Raw genomic sequence first — 17,637 nt, 5'->3', positions numbered from 1 at the left:
ATAATTTATTAAAGAGTATTATGAATCATTATAATTATAGCAATTAAACATGAGGTTTCAGAATGGTTGTGGCTAGCCACTCGAGAAATGTTAGTTTTCTACTGACATCTGCAGTAACATCAGCCAAAGACAGCCGCTTTCCATACTCAAACATTTCAATCTTCTCCTGTAGAGAATAGATAATAAAGAGCAGTGAAAAAAAGAGGTGTTACAGCAGCTAGGTAACGAGCTTACCTGATGCAATGATTCTCTCAGCTTTTGGTTGGTAGTTATTAGAGCAACTTGTGCCTCTAGGTCCCGAGTCAGTGACCTATGACCTGTACATGTGTCATGTGTTGAGAGAGAAATCAATGTACATGCACACATGTACCAGACACTAACGTCTTGATTAATAATTTATAACTCCTGATATTAGCTATGTACTGTATATACAGTGGTATCGTGTGCTCCAGGAAAACAGACCTTGAAACAGTGTAAGGTTATACACAATTTAATATTATTATATAATAGCATATGTACACGACACAAAAAAATAGTTTTGTATACATAATTATGTAGACAACTGTAGAACGATCGTCTGCATATAATTATGCAGACATCAGATTTTAGTGCATTATGTGTTGTGTATAGTCATGCGTCAATCACTGTCTCTCTTTATAAGATGTATCACATGCAATGGCTGGTTTGCAAGTACAATGATGCAATTTGATGTGAATTTAATACAGATCAGTTTGATAGCAAGAAATATTGTTAAACATTCACTTTCACTAATAACTACAAAATGTATAATTATATTGTGGTAACTCAGAAAAGTTAAGAATCTCATAAATCAAATAGTAAAACTAAAGGAAGCATACTCTAATGATGAGGAAGGACTTTCTGCAAAATATGATTGAATGACAGCTATTAGAGGCTATACCCATGCATGCTAAAGACAAATACAATGTACGAACATGAAGTGATAAAGTAATTGTGAGTCTGCAAGAATGGAATCTCACATCTTCACTGCACAAAGATTTCAACAATTTCAAGAGGTGTATCTTCATTATTTGTGTTTTCATCACCACAAAGCCTCAACTCGATATCGTCTGTAGTTGGCTGAGGGAGTTGCTTGCAGAACCACGGTGGGTTGTTGAACTCACAGCAAGTACTGTTACCTCCACATCCCTGACCGTCCCAGACAGGATCATCAGGGTAGAATTTATTAATACTATGGGTCTGTCGGCTTCCTGTTTCACAAAAGTAGTCTTGACCAATGAAAGGGGGTACATTATTGTAGTTAAGGCCAGGTCTTGTGCAGGGGCATGCATTGCGACTTGAGCGAGTACGAGTTTCATCGGCTGCATTAACAAATGTCCAGAGGTGCTGTCGAGGTGACCGTCCATGAGTTAGACTCACACCATTAAGGTAAACATCGTCAACAGATAATTTTCTGTTGGAATAATACGGTGCAAAAGCACCTGGTGATCCGTCTTGATAGCCAATCACTCTCCCGCAAACTCGAGAGTACTCCACCCCATAAGTTGGATAGGTAGTAGACACACATCCTGCTGGTCCAGGTCTGCCACAAGTACGCAGTGGTGGCGTTGTCCTTGACATCAGTCTGAATCCACCCGGGCAGGTCTGGTTGGGGTCAGTCATGTCAAGGTTGGCTACCCTCATCCATCCTCCTGTAGTGTTGCAGCTACAGCTTGTTTGATTCATGTCACAGTAGACCCGAACAGGACAGCTAGTTCTGTTAGTCACTATCCAATATTCACCAGATGGTGTGTATTGAGGTATGGCATTGCAAGAGCTAGCTGGATTGCTTATGCCGGATCCCAGCTCCTGACTGCATACCATGGAACTGCTCAGTTGACTTTGCTGATTGCTCAATTCTATTGAAGCATAGCTCACTCCTGCCAAAGCCACTATCAGTGAAAGGACAGCTATCAATAGAGCTAAGATGGTGGTAATAGCATAGCACTTCACTCGCACTTTGACGAACACTTCTTTGTCTGTTGCTGGATTGAAGTCTTCTTCCGTTGGTTGTATAAGTTCATAAACATTTTCGTCCTCCACTCTACTTTCAAGACCGTATGCAGCATTACTGTGACTAATGATTTTGTCCATTATCATAAAGTTTTGCACACAAAATTGCTGGCTAGTGTTTATCATTAATTTTTAAAACTCCTCGTATATACTATAGAAACCAACCACACAGCTGCTATAATATATAAATGTAAACACTGCAAGTTTATTCAATAGTGTCTTTTACACTATAGGATCCGAACGTTCTCACATCACTGGTCACGAACAGAGCATCTCACAATTACGTAACTACAGCATGTAGGACTTGAAAACAAAAGATGGCACCAACATGTGTATACTGTTTGTGAAGAGCTAAAACTAACATACGTTGTGCTAGCTTCATCACCATGCAGGCAGATTTTTCACAAATGTATAACGCTTGGTTTAAAATAACACCTATATATCATTACAATTAGGCCTGGTGGCGAGGCCGAGGCTAACAGTGTGCACAATTACATGTAGGCCTTGGCAGATTTTGCTAAATTGGTTACCTTCTTCCGTTTAGTTCCCCTATTTTTCTTTTTTATGCTGCCACTATAAAATATTGATTCTGAAGGAATTTACACCGAGTTTTAGAAGTCTGATTGAGTTGAGTGTACAGTATATATAATACAGAATTTCAGGAATGAAGTAGTCTACACATAGAACCAAGTTTCTATTGTTCATTGTCAATATCTGAGTCTATTACATAACAGCCAGCTGTAGGTAGTCTTCTACCTTCTACCGTATACCTTCTACCGTATACATTCTAATTACAGCACCAAAATAATAACTAGGAGCATGCAGAGCAAGTTTGGGGCGAGCGAGGGACTTGTGTATTTGTTGTAGATAGCAGACTAGTGATGTTAAGTATAATGTGGTAATATAAATTAATCTGGTAAATATATTGATTGATGAATCCATAGATACAGGAAAAGGAGATATTGAAAACGAAGATACCCTCGAGTAATATCCGCTTTACCCGCAGTTTATTCGAGGCTATCTTAACAAGCCAAAGATGTAGATGGGTGTGGCCCGGCAATAGCTAAGCTGATGGCCTATTCTACGCACAGTTCCCACAAGTAAGTGTGCTTATTCTGTGCAACTCATTTATATTATTTAAAGTCTATACCTTTTGTAGTAGTTATAACCAGCACGCTTACACGTTATAGCAATTAATAAATACTCTAAAAATAGCCGAGGGGCTGGCAACAAGGTGAAATCTCGTACAACCCAACTTGAAATCAGTAAAAATCAAGCATGAAATCCAAAATCTTCTATGAAATCCTAAATGAAATCTTGAGCAAGACTAGACATCACGCCTTTTTAAAGGGTGTGGTCTCCAGTGTTGTGTAGGTGTGATTGAACCACAGTGATAGCCTCAAATCCAGGGCGCTTGAGAAAAAGGCCTGGTTTTCGACGCAGTGAAGACAAGTATTGATTTAAGGCGACCCTCCAAATATATGACACCTTCGATCTTTGAGAGGATAGTTATGCCTTGAGGCGTAGCCATACGAGGGATACAGTAAAACTGACTGTGTGTGTCTGTTGCGTTTATTGTCAACTATTGCAAAGAACACATTATACTAATTACCTCTTCTATAACACTCTAAAGCGAAAACAAAACATGGCGAGAGGCATTAGCACAGCGCAGCTTGCAGCACTCGTCAAGTTATGAACAGTAGTGTACTAAAATGTGGTCGTATATGAAAGATTATATCGTATGCGTTCAGTGCTCACCATAGTTACTGGAGCCTATTAGTGAGAGCAGAGGCAAGTGCTCTCCAGCAGGGTAGAGCCACAGTCCCTTCCCATGAAAGGTCCAACCCTCTCTGTAGAACTCCAGATAGTTAATCCTTTCCACACAGCTAAGAGACGATGCTTTTTCGAGAAACTTGTGAGCAAAGTGGGCATACATGGCAGGGACATGACCAGCCACTCCCTTGCCACCGTAGAAGCCATTAGCCTATAAAGAGAAATTACAGTATGAGAAGTTAGGTACTTATGATGAGAAACAATGGTGCATATACATGTAACGGAGAGTACAGCATAAAAACCCTCAGACACCCTAAATATTGCAAGGCCACTTAAGATATTACAGCTGATGAATGAAATGTTATTTGTTAAGTACGTATGCCCTTGGTCTGATTTTGAGACAACACCTTTTTTCAGAAAGTGGACAATTCAGGCCTGAAATAAATTACTGATCTAAGCACACAATAATGATTGTAGCACTATTACTAATTTTTGGGGAAATCAAACGTTCGTAACACAAATTATGGCCTCTCAAGCTTAGCTACGAAATCAGGCCTGATTTGGACCTACTTATACTTATAGCCCATAATTTTTTCCTGAAATAAATAACTATAAAAGAGCTACTAAATAGAATTGGTATCGGACATTCACAACACAAGTTATGACCTCTCAAACTTGGCTACGAAACACTTGCCTACAAAACAGATACTATACATTTGTATCTAGATTGCATTGTGAAACAGTACATGAGCACAACACATGCTTACCTGAGGTGAAGCAGCCAGGATGTGGTACTCTCCTTTCCCCTCCAATAGTGCCTCCACATACCTGGGAGGAAGGTTGAAGTAACCGGACGCCAAACACAGTCGATCCCCATCACTAAGACCTTCAAATAACTCCTCAGTCATCTCCTCATCTTGTCTGATGTTATAATAACCCATTTGTACCAGTGGAAACACGGCAGTGTCTAATCCTTCTTTCACGTTTAACCCTTCACCACCACACACAATGTCTTTGTCCATAGGGTGCTGTTTTTGTATCAAATCGGAAATGGCTCGATTTAGAGAAGTTCTGAATACTTGAGCAGCTTGTCTAGACGATAGAGGGTCTGTTGCCACACTACTGGGTGCCTCAGTGGCTCCGTCAGGCTTTAGAGTGAAGGAGTGTGAGCATGTCGTAGTCACTAGCTCTGCGAAATAGTCCGTGAGCTGTGGGCAGTTTTTAAACCAGATGTACCGATCTTGCCTGTCCACAAAGTAGTCGCGGCTTAGATTAGCACTGCAGGAGAGGAGTGAATCAATGAGCTACTGTATGTCACAAAGGCACATGCATATGAAGCAAAACAACAACAAAATAAAGAAGCACAAACACAAAAAATTCTCCGTCAATTTTCTACATTTAACACAACACAGCTTCTCACCCGCTTAATACCAAGTCATCATCAAATATATAAATCTTCATGTGCTGTAGACCCATTACTTCGTTGAACCTCTCAGGCCCCGCCCACTTTAACCATCCCCTTAGATTGGGCGTATGGTAGAGGTTAAGTTTGAAACGGTCCTCATATTCGTTCACGAGCGGTTGAACCATGCTCCGTGAGTTAGGCGCTCCTCTAGACCCTCTGAGATAGTCCAGCAGCAAGGAGCAATGGAGGGCGGGCTTGTCCGAGAGGGAGTCACCTATGAGCCTGACCTGCAGTGTCATGTGAGCAAGAACATGCGTATGTCGACATTACTGTATAAATACATTGTAGTGTCTATTATCAGTATTTACCAATAATTAATATGAAAAATATTCGCTGACCAGTTCCTGCTCTCTCTTCTGTGTACCGAGGTAGAGTGATGAGAGGATGATTCTCTCTCTAGCTTTTGCCACACCATCCTATATTAGAGGTATTATAAATACGTTCGACCTTTGTGACCCGCAGCAAACTTACCTTTAGTGTAGTGAAGAACTGCTCAGGAGAATACAAGACATCCACACTGTTTCCTGAGATAAGAATAGGACTAGAACGACGGTTTAGTCTCTGTAAGAGAGCAGAAAAATGCTTCCAGCTAGAAGACATTTAGATCAGGGTTGTCACATTTCTTTAATCAACCTTAATTTGGTGTCCTAAGAGTTAAACTGACACATGGCAGTGCTTATCAACAAAAGTTGCTAAGCAACGCAAGAGATCAAAGGCAGATCTACAAGCACTACAATGCTTGTTCAGTTTCGTGAGTCTACTTTCAGCCCCTGGGGCAATCGACCAAGAAGCGGCCGCAGGTCACCGTTGCCAGATGCATCTGAGAAATGTAATAACTTGATTTTCAACTGATCATGAGAAATGAGTCATTGAATTGCTGTTGTCATTTGTAGTTAGCTAGCTATATAGGGCTGGCAGGTCTATTTATTTCCTGATCTTTGATCACACACAGATTCTTGTTGCATTGGTTCAATCTCGACAGTAAATCAGATACTTTCGGATCAAGGACTGCAGTATCCCTCGGAGCTGCCTCCACTCGTGAGCAAGCCTTCAACTGAGACAGTGTTGTCAGCCAATGAAGATTTGATGGCTCACGGGCAGAGGAGAGGCAAGAAGCCTCCTGCAAAGAAACCCCTACAGCTAATCAAAGCACCCGTCATAAAAGTGGTATAGCTATGCATGAAAATATTGCTCATTTGCTTAATTAATACGGTATACCTCATTAATTAGACTTTGCTAACTTAACTTTGTGTGGTCAATCTGTACTCTAGAGAAGAATAATACTATTGCATTAATAATCGTGCTATAAGTCATTGTAAACTTATGTCCTTGATCTCCTATAGGTAACGACACCAGCACCGTTTATTGCTCCTGAATACATCCCACCACCCAATGAGGAATCAAAGTTAGTAGAGCTTGCTTCATTCCCAGGGTTCAACCCTCATCAGCCCACCCCCCTCCCTCACGGTCTGGACCCTCTGGAGCAAATGCAGAGGACGTCAAGAGCACAAACCATGCTCTCAATAAAGGTAAGATTGTCAATTTTTGGATTTGGATTTATGTGTGTGCCTTCAGCGTGAAGGATTTCGTGAGACGTGGAAGATATTGCTCTACAAGCCCTCTTCTCAAGCTATATTTCAGGACTACTTCTGGTGGTTCTTTCTGCACAAGTATCAGGTAGCCAATTTTCCCAACAAATAATTATCATGGGCTATATGATTATAGCCCATGGTGTTTTAATTGTCAAAAACATGCCCAAAATTTACTTTTAATAGCTTTCAATGTTTTGGGACCAACGGAACTAAAATTATGCCGTTCAAAGATGCTTCATTTTACTTGCACCGATTATTTTGACTTCATGTACTGAAATGTTTGTTCCTGCAGAATTCTAAGCTTTTGTCAGTTCAAAACCAACTGTTCAACAGAATTTCAGTCAATTATGTCAACCTTCTTTGTGAGAATGTGGACTTGAGGTGGAGAGACCCTTTCTTCAAAGTATGTTAATCACAAAGTTACATGTAGCTATACAGAACTGTTTCTCTTCACTGAATTGACTCCCATGCGTAGATGTACCCGGATGTGATTGCTCAGTGTGTCTACAGCACATTTGTTCATGCCTACCCTGCCTCTTGGAATAGCTTTGATGATAGTTTCAAGTCGGCACTCATAACTATGATATCACTGTGGCAAGTCGGTGAGCACTGTCAACAATATTATTATTGCTCGTGCCTGTAACTTAACATGAGAAAATACGCTAAAAAGCTACAGGCATATATAATTGTAGTGCCAATCCTCCTACTGGCTTTATAACAATGCAAGTACTTTGTTCATGTTCATGTACATGTTATTGTAGGTACTCGACCGTTGATTACTGCATGGAAAAAGTGGAATATCAATGTCCTAGAGCCTGCTAATCATCTGAAGCACCTCATGAAGGAGAAATCAGACGAAGGATCTTCAGGAAAATCACCGAGAAAGAAGATATTCGAGTTAGACGCCCTCCTGAAAGAATCTGAAGAAATTAAACAAAAACGGGAACAAAAACGGGCGCCACCCAAACGCGATGAATCCCTCAAAAGTGATAGTGGAAAATCTGTTCGCATATCTCTTAGCAATTTCAACGAGGAGTTGGCTGCATCTCTAGCAAATGAAAAGATACACATTTCAGCTTCAAAGGAGAGACTTGTCAAGACCCAAGCTCAAGCCACTCGTGAGATGCTGACTAAGAGGACTAGAACTGCAGAGCAGGTCCGAGCCAAGCCACTCCCTCCTGGAAAAGTCATATCAATAGAGGCCAAACAACCAGCGAAAATCGTGTCGCAGCAGCAATCTCCAGTTAAGAAACCAACAACAAGTGCTAAAGGAAAGATGAGTGTGCCTAAAGCTATGCCAAGAAATTATTCACTAGAAGAGTACGTGACGAGAAATGCTCCTCCTGGGCTGAAGCAAAAGTTAGAAAGAACAGGAGTTATATCTTCTAAACAGCCTCAGTACAAACCTGGACCAACAAAAAGCCAAGCCACAGTAAAATCTATGGTTGCCCCGCCAAGAAGAATTTCTCAGCTGAATGGTTCTGCCTTAGCTCGAAATGCGACTCAATTAACAAAAATACAAGCTCCATTGAAGTCACTGACACAGAGAGGGATTAAGCCACCAGCTAACCCTAACCCCCGGCCACCACCTTCTTTAAAGAAGCAAAATGGTGATAAATCTGCAGATAAAAGCGATGGTGTGAAGAAAAATCTGTGGAAAGACAAGGCTATGGCAATCTTAAAGAGAAACAAAGAATCTGAGGTACTGAAGATTCTCGATCTACATAATTTTTGTGAATTATTATTTGCTACTGTATTGATGAACATAATAATCTCATTTTGTGTAGGCACCTGTTCCAGTTGCGCCCTCCACATTTGAGCATGTCCAATTTAACGTTTTTGGTCAGAGTCCTCTTGTGAAGCATTTCCTGCAAGAGAGGCAGTTATCTCACGAGAATGAGACCAAGGTCCTCACTGGGAGGACAGAGTTAGTGGAGGAGGGTGACCCTGACTCTGTGTCTTTTCAGGACGTGCTCTGTGAGGCCTTCGAAAAAGCAGTAACAACCTACGAGAAACTAGAAAAGTGAGCCACGTACTGTACAATGTGTAGGAGTTATTTACATGCTTATTGTGCGTGGTCGGTCACTTACAGGAATTGGGTACTTTACAGGATCCATGTATATACATGTAGTCAAGTGTTTGCCTATTATTAAATTGCAGGCTTTACCAGGAGCAAAAGAGGGCGATGGCTAAGTTTAGCAAAGCAAGGGTGAAGGCTGCAAGGAAACATGAAGAGTAAGTGAGAGAATGCTTTAGTTGAGCATGTATGTAACTATGCTATGCAATACCACCAACGCAGGGAAGTAAAGACACTGCTTGGTGTGAAAAATGAAGTGAGACAACTCAGCAATGAACTGACAGCTCACATCTTGGTAAGATTGCATGGTGGCTTGTGTATTGTAAGGTTTATGAATTTCTCACATTACAGAATGAACACGGTACAATTAAGGGAAAGGCATCTATTGCTGCTGCCATTGTCAAGACTGTAAACCGACTAGCCAAACTCACTTATTAGAAAATTCATTCATTCATTATTGTTTTATTACAGTACATGCAATGAATAATTATTATTGTCACAATGTCTTGTCTGTGGACATGCAGTTTAATCATAGATAAATGAATATTGAGGTCACATTGTTCAATTTCTTCACAAGAAAGTCTACATAAAACTATAATTGTAACAGTGGCCACACAATAGAAATGAACTGAAAGAGATATGCACACTAAGCATACACTAGCATAGCTAGCACCAGTACAGTGTCATTAATGAACATCGAGAGCATTCTTTAAGAAATCTACAGCATCTTTAGCACTGAGTATCTTCTCAGCGTCCTCATCTGAGATCTCAATGCCTGTAGAACGAGAATGGGTGGGGTCAATGCTGAATAAAGGCAGGATACAGTAAGCGAAAAGCAGCCAACAATAGATTATTTTGTCACCTAGAAAAGGGAGCATGGAAATTACCATGCCATAGATAACATGCATACATACACTGTACTGTATGTAACATGCCCAGGCTAGGGCTGCATTGAGGGGGGAGGGGCGTAATTCGTCCCCCTCCCCCAGAAATCTTTGTACTGATGGATCTGAAAATGCACCAGAATCGATCTTAGAGCCCTCAAAATATTCAACATTTTCCAGGAGCATGCCCCCCCTACATTTTCCCAATCCTGGATGTGGCCCTGATTAAACATAACATGTCCACTTATCACTTACCAAACTCATCCTCGAATGCCATCACGACCTCCACTGCATCCAGACTGTCCAATCCTAGGTCGTTCGTGAAGTGGGCCTCCAGCGTAACCTGTGAAAGAGAGGGGGGGGGAGGGGTTACCACACTGACAGCTATACCAATACTATTATACTCATAAATTGTTCTCACACATACTGAACGACATGCAAACCAAAAAATGGCACCTTAAGAAAGTACATAAAATGCTCTAGTGGTGGTACAAAAAAATGTGTGATCACCGAAGTAGTACATATGGAATTCTAATTATAGCTCACCTTGGCTGGATCCACTTTATCAAACAGTTTAAGGACTTGTTGAGCCCTATCCTCCAGGTCTGAAACTGTTAGCTCATCTGAAGCCATCCCTCGAGTCTGCTGCCAACCAATAAGAGAAGGAGTCCACTTGTAGGAAGTAATTGAAGTGGTGGGAGTCTTACTCCTCCAAATCGGTACAGCTGAGAGGTGTCTCCATTGAGCAGACGGCCTCACTCTTGTCAGCAGTGGTCTGGTACTGGAAGCAACTCTTACCAGCGCTCTAGATGCCATTTTAGTTCTGATCGCAGCAAGGAGCACGTGGACTACAATGAGGTCAAAGTTCAGCGCACATGGGGTCAAAGGTACATATAGTACATGTAAGCATGGCAAAATACTGCCAGATCAGCAAAAAATTGTTTACTGCTTTTTTTGTCCTTTGTTTTTGAAGCTTCCTGACTCAAGAATCTCGTTCAGAATGGCTGCAGGTCTCCCACTGGGTAATGTTGGTGGTGGAAAGTACGACGCTGCTCTGATGGGCATTCTCCAAGACTGTGTGAAGCTGCCAGTGTTTATGGACACCATTTTCAGCTTCCTGGCCCGGAGGACTGACTTCTTCATTATCATGGAGCCTGGCGACACTCAAGCCAAGATGGGCTTCCTGGAGAGAGAGTCCGAGACTATGGTCTTGTCGGTACGATACTGGAAAATGTGGAACCTTAAATACGTATTTGTATGAACCTGTGGTAGTACTAAGTTAATATCATACGTGTCATGTAATCATACACATACATGTTAGTTATATATTGGATTGCTTCATTTTAATTAGGCCTTAAATATAATTGTCTGTATTAAATAGGTACTCTACTTAATTATAATGTTTTTCCGATTTCTCAGGCCTTCAAGAAGTACGAGCTTCTCACTCGTAAGCGAGAGACTGAGCTGATGAGAGAGGCGGAGACTAAACTTCTCGAGACTCCACCCTCAATTGAACCCATCACGGATGAACTACCCATCACTCTCCCTCCTCCGAGCTCTTCGGCGAAATCGTCGGAGTTAGTGAAGCAAGTGACGGCAGCTGCTGAGAAGGTCTCGGACACGTACAACGGAGCTGAGATGGACAACTACAAGTGGTCTCAGACTCTGTTGGATTTGGACATACGGGTTCCTGTTTCCAAAGGAACCAAGTCCAAGGACGTAAGGGTGGATATAAAAAGTGATCGCCTTAAAGTGGAGCTCATCAGGCCAAGGAGGAAGGTTGGTACTGAACAATACAGTTTACTGTACAGTGAAAAATATTGTCGCGAAATTTTCAAGGCATTTAATTTTCGTGGAACTGCCTCTGAAAACATTTTGTTGAATAAATTTCACGCTATACTATATGTCAATGTACGTTGTGTCCGCCGTTAGCTATGTTTGTGGAGGATTGCTAACTATCGAAAAGTTCGCACTATAATTATGGTTCTGAGCCATAATATAGGAATTCATATGCTTAATTATTATGGTGGGTTAATTAACAGCTAGCTGTATAAGACTCCAGGAATAGACTCAAAGTTTTTATTCTGTAGTGTGTCAGGAAAGTTTAGCTAGCTTCAGTGCTTTGTATCAGCTATGTGTATATAGACATTAAATTGCTATAATCATGGTGCCACTCCTCCTCAGCTGCTCCTCGAGAGCCGCCTCCTCCACAAGATCAAGGTGGAGGACAGCATGTGGCTACTGGACAGCGCCAAAAGATGCCTGGTCATCACTCTGGACAAGACCAAGGAGATCATGTGGAAGAGTGTGTTTGTGGGGGAGAAGGGGATTGACCTCACCAAGGTGGACACCACTCGTGATATCAGTGAGTTCGACGTGGAAACCCAAGCTGCCATACAGAAAGCAAGCTATGACAACCACATGAAGATGCTTGGGAAACCATCCAGCTCGGATAAGGCAAGTGCACTCGAGTAATTATAGATGAGCCGATGTTACAGATTTATTCCTTAGACAAAATCACCTCTGAATATTTGCCTATGACTTTTTTCTTTGTCTCTTCTTTCTTTCTTTATTCCTCCCGTATTTTATCTTATTTAACTATGTGTGTGACAAAGGAAGCTTTGTATTGTAGAGTTTGTACTATGGAATTTTTCCGTACATAAATCAATACTCACAAAATTCTTTATCAGTTACTACCTACTCCTCCCCTTTACAGAAGGCTCACGACATACTGAGGAAGGCATGGAATGCCGAGGGTTCGCCATTTAAAGGGACTCCATTCGATCCGTCTCGCGTCCAAATCTCAGGAAATTGGAACTGAAAAAATAACTTTGTTTATGACTTGAACGAACATTTTCTTGTATTAATTGTTTCTTGTTGTTTTCCATGTCAGAGGAGGTACGACCTTAGATAGAACACAAGTACCTCAATCAAGGAGATATTGAATTTGAATGGAATGTTAATTATTAGAATTATGATGATAATAATAAAAATGATGATTTATTGTTGAACATTTTTCGGTGGGTGCGAACCTCCTCCGAACTACATGATTTCTTATAATAGTGTTACGCACTTCTAAATGTGATGACCTTTACCAAACGCTCATATGCTATCATGGAAACTGCTCAGAGATTAGAGAAACTACAGCGAACTGAGCAGGTTAGGGGGGATGAATAAGTTACTGTATTATAGAAGAATTACATTACAACATACTCCTAGTATTTGATCAATACATTTATACAAGCATGTTAGTATACAATTTTTTATGTGTTTCCGTACGTCTCATGGTACAGGAGGTGTGTCGAATGCTCTCTCTAGCTGCGGACAGCATACAGGAGTTGAGCAGGGACAACCCGGATCAAGGTCTCGTGGATCACAAGACAAAAGAATTTGTTAAAGTATTGGAGGTAATGTTATGATTAAATATTTTAATTGAACTATTAACCCAAGCAAAAGGATGTTGATAACTGAAGGCTTTGATAGTGTGTTATGGAATTTGCATAGTCTTAAGTTTATACTTTGTAACTATAATATTTGTGTAAGTGTCGTCAGCCAGCCAGTAACTGGTCCTCTCCCTGAGTGTATTTTTAGCTGAGTTGATGTACGTATATCATACGCCCTATTTTTAGAATTAGCATTTAGTGTTGATCGTGGGTGCCAAAAATCCTCGTCCAAGTTTTTATTTGTGTGGTTTCATGTTAGTCTTTAGAGAAAGCACATTTGCTTCGCTTTTAGGGAAACTTAAAGTTCCCTCTATAAGATAGTTCCCTCTACATACATTGTAAGTGACCACTTCCCTTCACAACATGTTTACTTGAGCACATGTTCTGATTTTTCCCACCATACGGTAGCTACAGTAGCCATAAAATTGTGCCTGTCAGCATTTAACTGGACCATTTATGTGATGGGAAATGGTGGCATCAGCCTCAAGGTGTGCAGGGTTTGTATGATGCAAACATTCCTCCATTTACAGCTAACAGAGGGTAACTTTTTAGGTATTAATGGGGCCAACTGAAACCATGTTATAATTTAGAATCTCATGACATACAGCTCTTTATTAGTAGCTACAATAAACTAATTTGTACACTTGAAGCTCAAACTTTTGGGACAGTGTCCTAGCTTGTTCTATGGGTTAGTTTCTATTGATTTGGGACTTGGTTAAGTGTCTTATATAAGGTGCGATTATTTAAGGGGAGTCAGCTTGCAAACTTAATTGAGGGCATGTTGCAACATGATTTGAATGGTCCCGTGTCTGATTGCAAACACAAAATAGCGTACCTGCCAATTTGAGATCTTTCATCTCTATCTGTTGTCTCTACATTTTGTACATCCCACCATTCGAATACCTAATTTGTAGAATGTTTTGTTTCTCCCTTGTTGAACTCATGTTGAGCTAACGATGTTAATTGTGTAATATTGTCCTCAGCTAATTTTATGGTTTAACTCAGTCGCCCCTGAAATTGGGCGTAATATACACATGTATAATTCTGCATCTGTGTTGACAGTATAATAATTAAGGAACTAAGTGGTTAATTGCTCGTGCGTGTGTACGAACATGAAAGTTTTGCATAGTTTTCGTGGGGCTATCCAAAACAAGAGGTGTGTCTTGGTGGGTAGGCAGGTGGGCGCTGGCAACACCTTGATTTGCATGAGTCTATTAATTCTTCTCTAATCTCTAGAGTGTTCTAACTATCTGCTGATTGAGTGACTATAGTATATATATAATTTTATTTACATACATGTACATGTAATAAAATATGGAGCGTCGGAAAAGTTGGATTTTGTAGCTGATTGATCGACCTTGTATCGCATAATCCAATTCTGAATAGTACAAGCCTATAGGGTTACGATTTCCTCCTTCTAGGTATTAGGTTTAGATAATGCATATACAGTGAGATATTCATGAGTCTATAAGGTCTATAATGTATACATGATTTACGTAGGTGTGTGCGTGTCATTTAAAGTATTACTATACTGTACATATGTATATCTCTTATTGCACAGTCTTATATTGACTGTTGCTCAATACCTCGTGTTATGACTGTGTGTAGTGTTGTGCTGACTGACCAGAGCGTGGCACGGTGTTAGCACCCACTTGACTACAAACACTACAACAACAATTTTGTCTATAAGTCCCTAACAATGTGTTAGTGACGACTGTGGCGTACGTAAATATTTATATATAGTGTTGTGCAATCTCGTAATATTGTATTTTCTTGCCATATGCACGGAGATATGCACCGAGATACTGTGCAGATTAGAGAATTCTATTTTAGTGTGTGAGCTAAGGAACACTTATAATCAATACCTAGGTCACGAGACTATACTCTAACTGGTCCAGTTGGAGTATACATATCCTTGTCGTGTATCAGAGGAGGTCCGACACAAGTACCTCGATTAGGCTAAAATTGAGTTAATTAGTCACATGCAACAATGAATTTAATGTTGAATTTTGCACATGACTAAGCCTACCTAACTAAGCCTAACCGAGCTCGTGTCGTACCTCCTCTGGTAGTGTATCCACTGTTGTCACTAGTTGAGGGTGTTATTAATTTTGTGCATAATTATAAATGATTACAAAGGTCACGTACATGTGCTGCACTGCTGGTTGGTATTAATTTTTACTCTTGATAATTATTGACTAGACGTTGAATTTCATCACTTAAAAAGGTAGCATAGGTATTATTGGTTCTCTGTGGCCGTGACAACAGTATTATGGTTGGCCACCCACTCACTGTTACATGTCTAGAGCCGTATAAGGAATGAGTTGATTTGAACGCCACAACTATAAGTGGCGTCATAGCAACATTTATCTCCAGTCCAGTCCATTGTTTGTGAGCTAGGCAGTCTTGAAGATTGGCTATATACTAGTCTGTGCCAGAGTTATTCCTAGCTACGATTATGTAAGCAAACCAAAATATTTAGAACCAGCACACACACACACACACACACGCACACGCACACAATCACAGCAGCTGGTCACAAGGCTAACTGCTAACTGTTAAAGTAATTTTGTTCTTGTCATCTCTACAGGCCATAGAGGGTGGGCTATCAGAGCAGATCTCTTACCTCACACGAGTCTCCACCCACCACCCTCATGAGGGATCAGCATACGGAGCAGAGAAGGTGAAGCCTCTATGCATTATGATTACACCTCCTACGTGTACAATACTAATTGAACCTTAAAATACAAAGCCTATATATGGTAGTATAGTGAGAATGTTTTTCCCCCCACCCCACACACACACCCACTCACACTTCGCTAGTTTTGTAATTCATTTTCTTGTTAATGACTTCCACCCACCCCTCCCCCTCAGGACTATGAGCTGGTGTGTATTGAGGGTAGTCTAGTGAGAGAGCAGCTCTTAACGTCAGATGGTCCTCACATGAACAACGCTATTCACAACTCATCGTAACAACTTGTCTGTTAATTAATCGGAACTCAGCACATTTGTACAATGTCTTACGCCACCTTGTTGTTAAATAGATCACCTCCATAATCAAAGTCGGTTCATATTGTCACTAGCCTCTATGCCAGTTGACCTCATGCTCAGTCTACTCAAACATTGTGAAATCTGTTATAAGTTTTGTTTGATCTCCTGAACATGTGGTGTGTACAAATGTGTTTTAAAAGTGCCTGAGGGTATCGTATTGGTAGCTAGGTGTATTGATGAACGTAACAGTATATGCCCTTTTAAGGTTCCTGCATGTAAAAGTGGTCAATCAACATTGTAATTAAAATCTCTGCTACGTAGCTTTGTTTTAGCGCCTTCAGCAACACCACCAATGCATGTGAGTGTCTGAGTGAAATATTCGTTTGTATTTGGTAGCTAGTTTACACTGCACAGCTCGAAGAAGTCCCAGGGAGTTAGTTGGGTTTATTATACTGGTGTACGTCATAAGCTTAAGCATGCTGTAGTTCGTGATGTTTGCTATAGGATCATTTAAACACTTAATTAGTCCTAAGCAGTGTTTTCACCACACCTAAGCCTGTCAGCTGAGGACCCAGGCAACTAATTATGGTCACAAAACGTGTATGTACAGCAATTTCAGCCACCTGCAGGAAAAAGCCCATTTATTTTAGAGCAATATGTAAGTAATGCTATTATTATTATGTTTTGATACTACAAAATCCCACAGCGTGCAGAGGCTGGTTTAGTTATATAGCTAATTGAATTGCCAATTGCCCACATATGAATTCATTAAGCGAAGTCAATGACTTTAAGTACTTACAGTGTGATGGCCTACATGTGTTTTGCATGCTTGATATTTTAAACCCTGATCTCCATTGTTTTGATAGCCAGAATAAAATTATTATGTCCTAGTCCACAATTATGCATTCAACAAATAATGAGCTCAAATAATGGTTGCCATTGTGTGTAGTGAACACACACCCTAGCCATGTCCTTCAAAAAACCATGGGGGACTAAACTTATAGAAAAGTTCGTCTAATTAACTAAATTCCTACCATTTTACAATGCAGTATAGTGAGACAATTGTTGACTTTACAGTTTGCAGTGCTAGAATTTATGAATTTATTTGCATGCTGACGTAATTAACTCGCCAATAATTACTAATTCCACAGTTGTGTAGTTTCTACTTACTGCCAACTTTCTTGGAAGAATGCTGAATGTAGTGTGCTGTCTTAGCTATAGACATTTGTGGGGGCGGGTATTGAAAACCAATTTTCATGGGTGAGCGATTTTAACCTTTACTGGGCTATTGATTAGTCTCATAAACCCCACGTTCTCCGATCATGCAGAGCTACATATACAGTCAATGACATGCAGCATATGCATACATTATATACATGCA

The 17,637-nt window shown here is 40.5% G+C and overlaps 6 protein-coding genes across 6 annotated transcripts; 3 read left to right on the top strand and 3 right to left on the bottom strand.

Annotated features, from left to right (window-relative positions):
• Positions 1 to 7: 7 nt before the first annotated feature.
• On the bottom strand, positions 8 to 5,933 carry LOC135351228 (CDP-diacylglycerol--glycerol-3-phosphate 3-phosphatidyltransferase, mitochondrial-like). Its single transcript, XM_064550189.1, has 7 exons — positions 5,741 to 5,933; positions 5,608 to 5,685; positions 5,225 to 5,496; positions 4,572 to 5,082; positions 3,790 to 4,015; positions 235 to 317; positions 8 to 166 (listed from the first exon to the last, which is right to left on the bottom strand). Exons 1-7 carry the CDS (start codon positions 5,867 to 5,869, stop codon positions 44 to 46), a joined length of 1,422 nt encoding a protein of 473 aa, XP_064406259.1. The 5' UTR covers positions 5,870 to 5,933; the 3' UTR covers positions 8 to 43.
• LOC135351229 (uncharacterized) lies at positions 572 to 3,780 on the bottom strand. The gene has a single exon (XM_064550190.1). The coding sequence runs from the start codon at positions 2,155 to 2,157 to the stop codon at positions 1,003 to 1,005; it is 1,155 nt and encodes a 384-aa protein (XP_064406260.1). The 5' UTR covers positions 2,158 to 3,780; the 3' UTR covers positions 572 to 1,002.
• Positions 5,934 to 5,969: 36 nt separating the features above from the next.
• Positions 5,970 to 9,442, top strand: LOC135351226 (uncharacterized). The gene is made up of 11 exons (XM_064550186.1): positions 5,970 to 6,098; positions 6,222 to 6,436; positions 6,613 to 6,798; positions 6,845 to 6,946; positions 7,154 to 7,264; positions 7,337 to 7,463; positions 7,623 to 8,563; positions 8,649 to 8,884; positions 9,022 to 9,096; positions 9,161 to 9,233; positions 9,290 to 9,442. The coding sequence occupies exons 1-11, from the start codon at positions 6,005 to 6,007 to the stop codon at positions 9,374 to 9,376; spliced, it is 2,247 nt and encodes a 748-aa protein (XP_064406256.1). The 5' UTR covers positions 5,970 to 6,004; the 3' UTR covers positions 9,377 to 9,442.
• Positions 9,443 to 9,484: 42 nt separating this feature from the next.
• On the bottom strand, positions 9,485 to 10,698 carry LOC135351231 (acyl carrier protein-like). Its single transcript, XM_064550192.1, has 3 exons — positions 10,369 to 10,698; positions 10,078 to 10,165; positions 9,485 to 9,713 (listed from the first exon to the last, which is right to left on the bottom strand). The coding sequence occupies exons 1-3, from the start codon at positions 10,636 to 10,638 to the stop codon at positions 9,625 to 9,627; spliced, it is 447 nt and encodes a 148-aa protein (XP_064406262.1). The 5' UTR covers positions 10,639 to 10,698; the 3' UTR covers positions 9,485 to 9,624.
• A 30-nt stretch (positions 10,699 to 10,728) lies between these two features.
• LOC135351230 (nudC domain-containing protein 3-like) lies at positions 10,729 to 12,794 on the top strand. The gene is made up of 4 exons (XM_064550191.1): positions 10,729 to 11,038; positions 11,242 to 11,601; positions 12,007 to 12,279; positions 12,539 to 12,794. Exons 1-4 carry the CDS (start codon positions 10,823 to 10,825, stop codon positions 12,641 to 12,643), a joined length of 954 nt encoding a protein of 317 aa, XP_064406261.1. The 5' UTR covers positions 10,729 to 10,822; the 3' UTR covers positions 12,644 to 12,794.
• A 41-nt stretch (positions 12,795 to 12,835) lies between these two features.
• On the top strand, positions 12,836 to 16,426 carry LOC135351232 (mediator of RNA polymerase II transcription subunit 11-like). The gene is made up of 4 exons (XM_064550193.1): positions 12,836 to 12,981; positions 13,116 to 13,229; positions 15,856 to 15,948; positions 16,140 to 16,426. The coding sequence occupies exons 1-4, from the start codon at positions 12,907 to 12,909 to the stop codon at positions 16,236 to 16,238; spliced, it is 381 nt and encodes a 126-aa protein (XP_064406263.1). The 5' UTR covers positions 12,836 to 12,906; the 3' UTR covers positions 16,239 to 16,426.
• The last annotated feature ends 1,211 nt before the right edge of the window (positions 16,427 to 17,637 follow it).

This window comes from Halichondria panicea, chromosome 17, assembly GCF_963675165.1.
Source record: "Halichondria panicea chromosome 17, odHalPani1.1, whole genome shotgun sequence".
NCBI classification, from domain to species: Eukaryota; Metazoa; Porifera; class Demospongiae; order Suberitida; family Halichondriidae; genus Halichondria; species Halichondria panicea.
The sequence above is the reverse complement of the archived record's forward strand: the minus strand, read 5'-3'. Positions and strand labels throughout refer to the sequence as shown.

Excerpts from the sequence above, each read along its gene's own strand:
- LOC135351229 (XM_064550190.1), bottom strand. The coding sequence starts at position 2,157 with ATGATAAACACTAGCCAGCAATTTTGTGTGCAAAACTTTATGATAATG.
- LOC135351228 (XM_064550189.1), bottom strand. The coding sequence starts at position 5,869 with ATGTCTTCTAGCTGGAAGCATTTTTCTGCTCTCTTACAGAGACTAAAC. Across the intron at positions 5,686-5,740 it reads AGTTCTTCACTACACTAAAG|GATGGTGTGGCAAAAGCTAG; the intron begins GTAAGTTTGCTG and ends CCTCTAATATAG. Across the intron at positions 4,016-4,571 it reads TCCTGGCTGCTTCACCTCAG|GCTAATGGCTTCTACGGTGG; the intron begins GTAAGCATGTGT and ends TTCTCTTTATAG.
- LOC135351226 (XM_064550186.1), top strand. The coding sequence starts at position 6,005 with ATGCTTGTTCAGTTTCGTGAGTCTACTTTCAGCCCCTGGGGCAATCGA. Across the intron at positions 6,437-6,612 it reads AAGCACCCGTCATAAAAGTG|GTAACGACACCAGCACCGTT; the intron begins GTATAGCTATGC and ends GATCTCCTATAG. Across the intron at positions 8,564-8,648 it reads AGAGAAACAAAGAATCTGAG|GCACCTGTTCCAGTTGCGCC; the intron begins GTACTGAAGATT and ends CATTTTGTGTAG.
- LOC135351231 (XM_064550192.1), bottom strand. The coding sequence starts at position 10,638 with ATGGCATCTAGAGCGCTGGTAAGAGTTGCTTCCAGTACCAGACCACTG. Across the intron at positions 10,166-10,368 it reads ATAAAGTGGATCCAGCCAAG|GTTACGCTGGAGGCCCACTT; the intron begins GTGAGCTATAAT and ends TCTCTTTCACAG. Across the intron at positions 9,714-10,077 it reads GGCATTCGAGGATGAGTTTG|GCATTGAGATCTCAGATGAG; the intron begins GTAAGTGATAAG and ends CTCGTTCTACAG.
- LOC135351230 (XM_064550191.1), top strand. The coding sequence starts at position 10,823 with ATGGCTGCAGGTCTCCCACTGGGTAATGTTGGTGGTGGAAAGTACGAC. Across the intron at positions 11,039-11,241 it reads CCGAGACTATGGTCTTGTCG|GCCTTCAAGAAGTACGAGCT; the intron begins GTACGATACTGG and ends CCGATTTCTCAG. Across the intron at positions 11,602-12,006 it reads TCATCAGGCCAAGGAGGAAG|CTGCTCCTCGAGAGCCGCCT; the intron begins GTTGGTACTGAA and ends ACTCCTCCTCAG.
- LOC135351232 (XM_064550193.1), top strand. The coding sequence starts at position 12,907 with ATGACCTTTACCAAACGCTCATATGCTATCATGGAAACTGCTCAGAGA. Across the intron at positions 13,230-15,855 it reads AATTTGTTAAAGTATTGGAG|GCCATAGAGGGTGGGCTATC; the intron begins GTAATGTTATGA and ends TCATCTCTACAG. Across the intron at positions 15,949-16,139 it reads CAGCATACGGAGCAGAGAAG|GACTATGAGCTGGTGTGTAT; the intron begins GTGAAGCCTCTA and ends CCTCCCCCTCAG.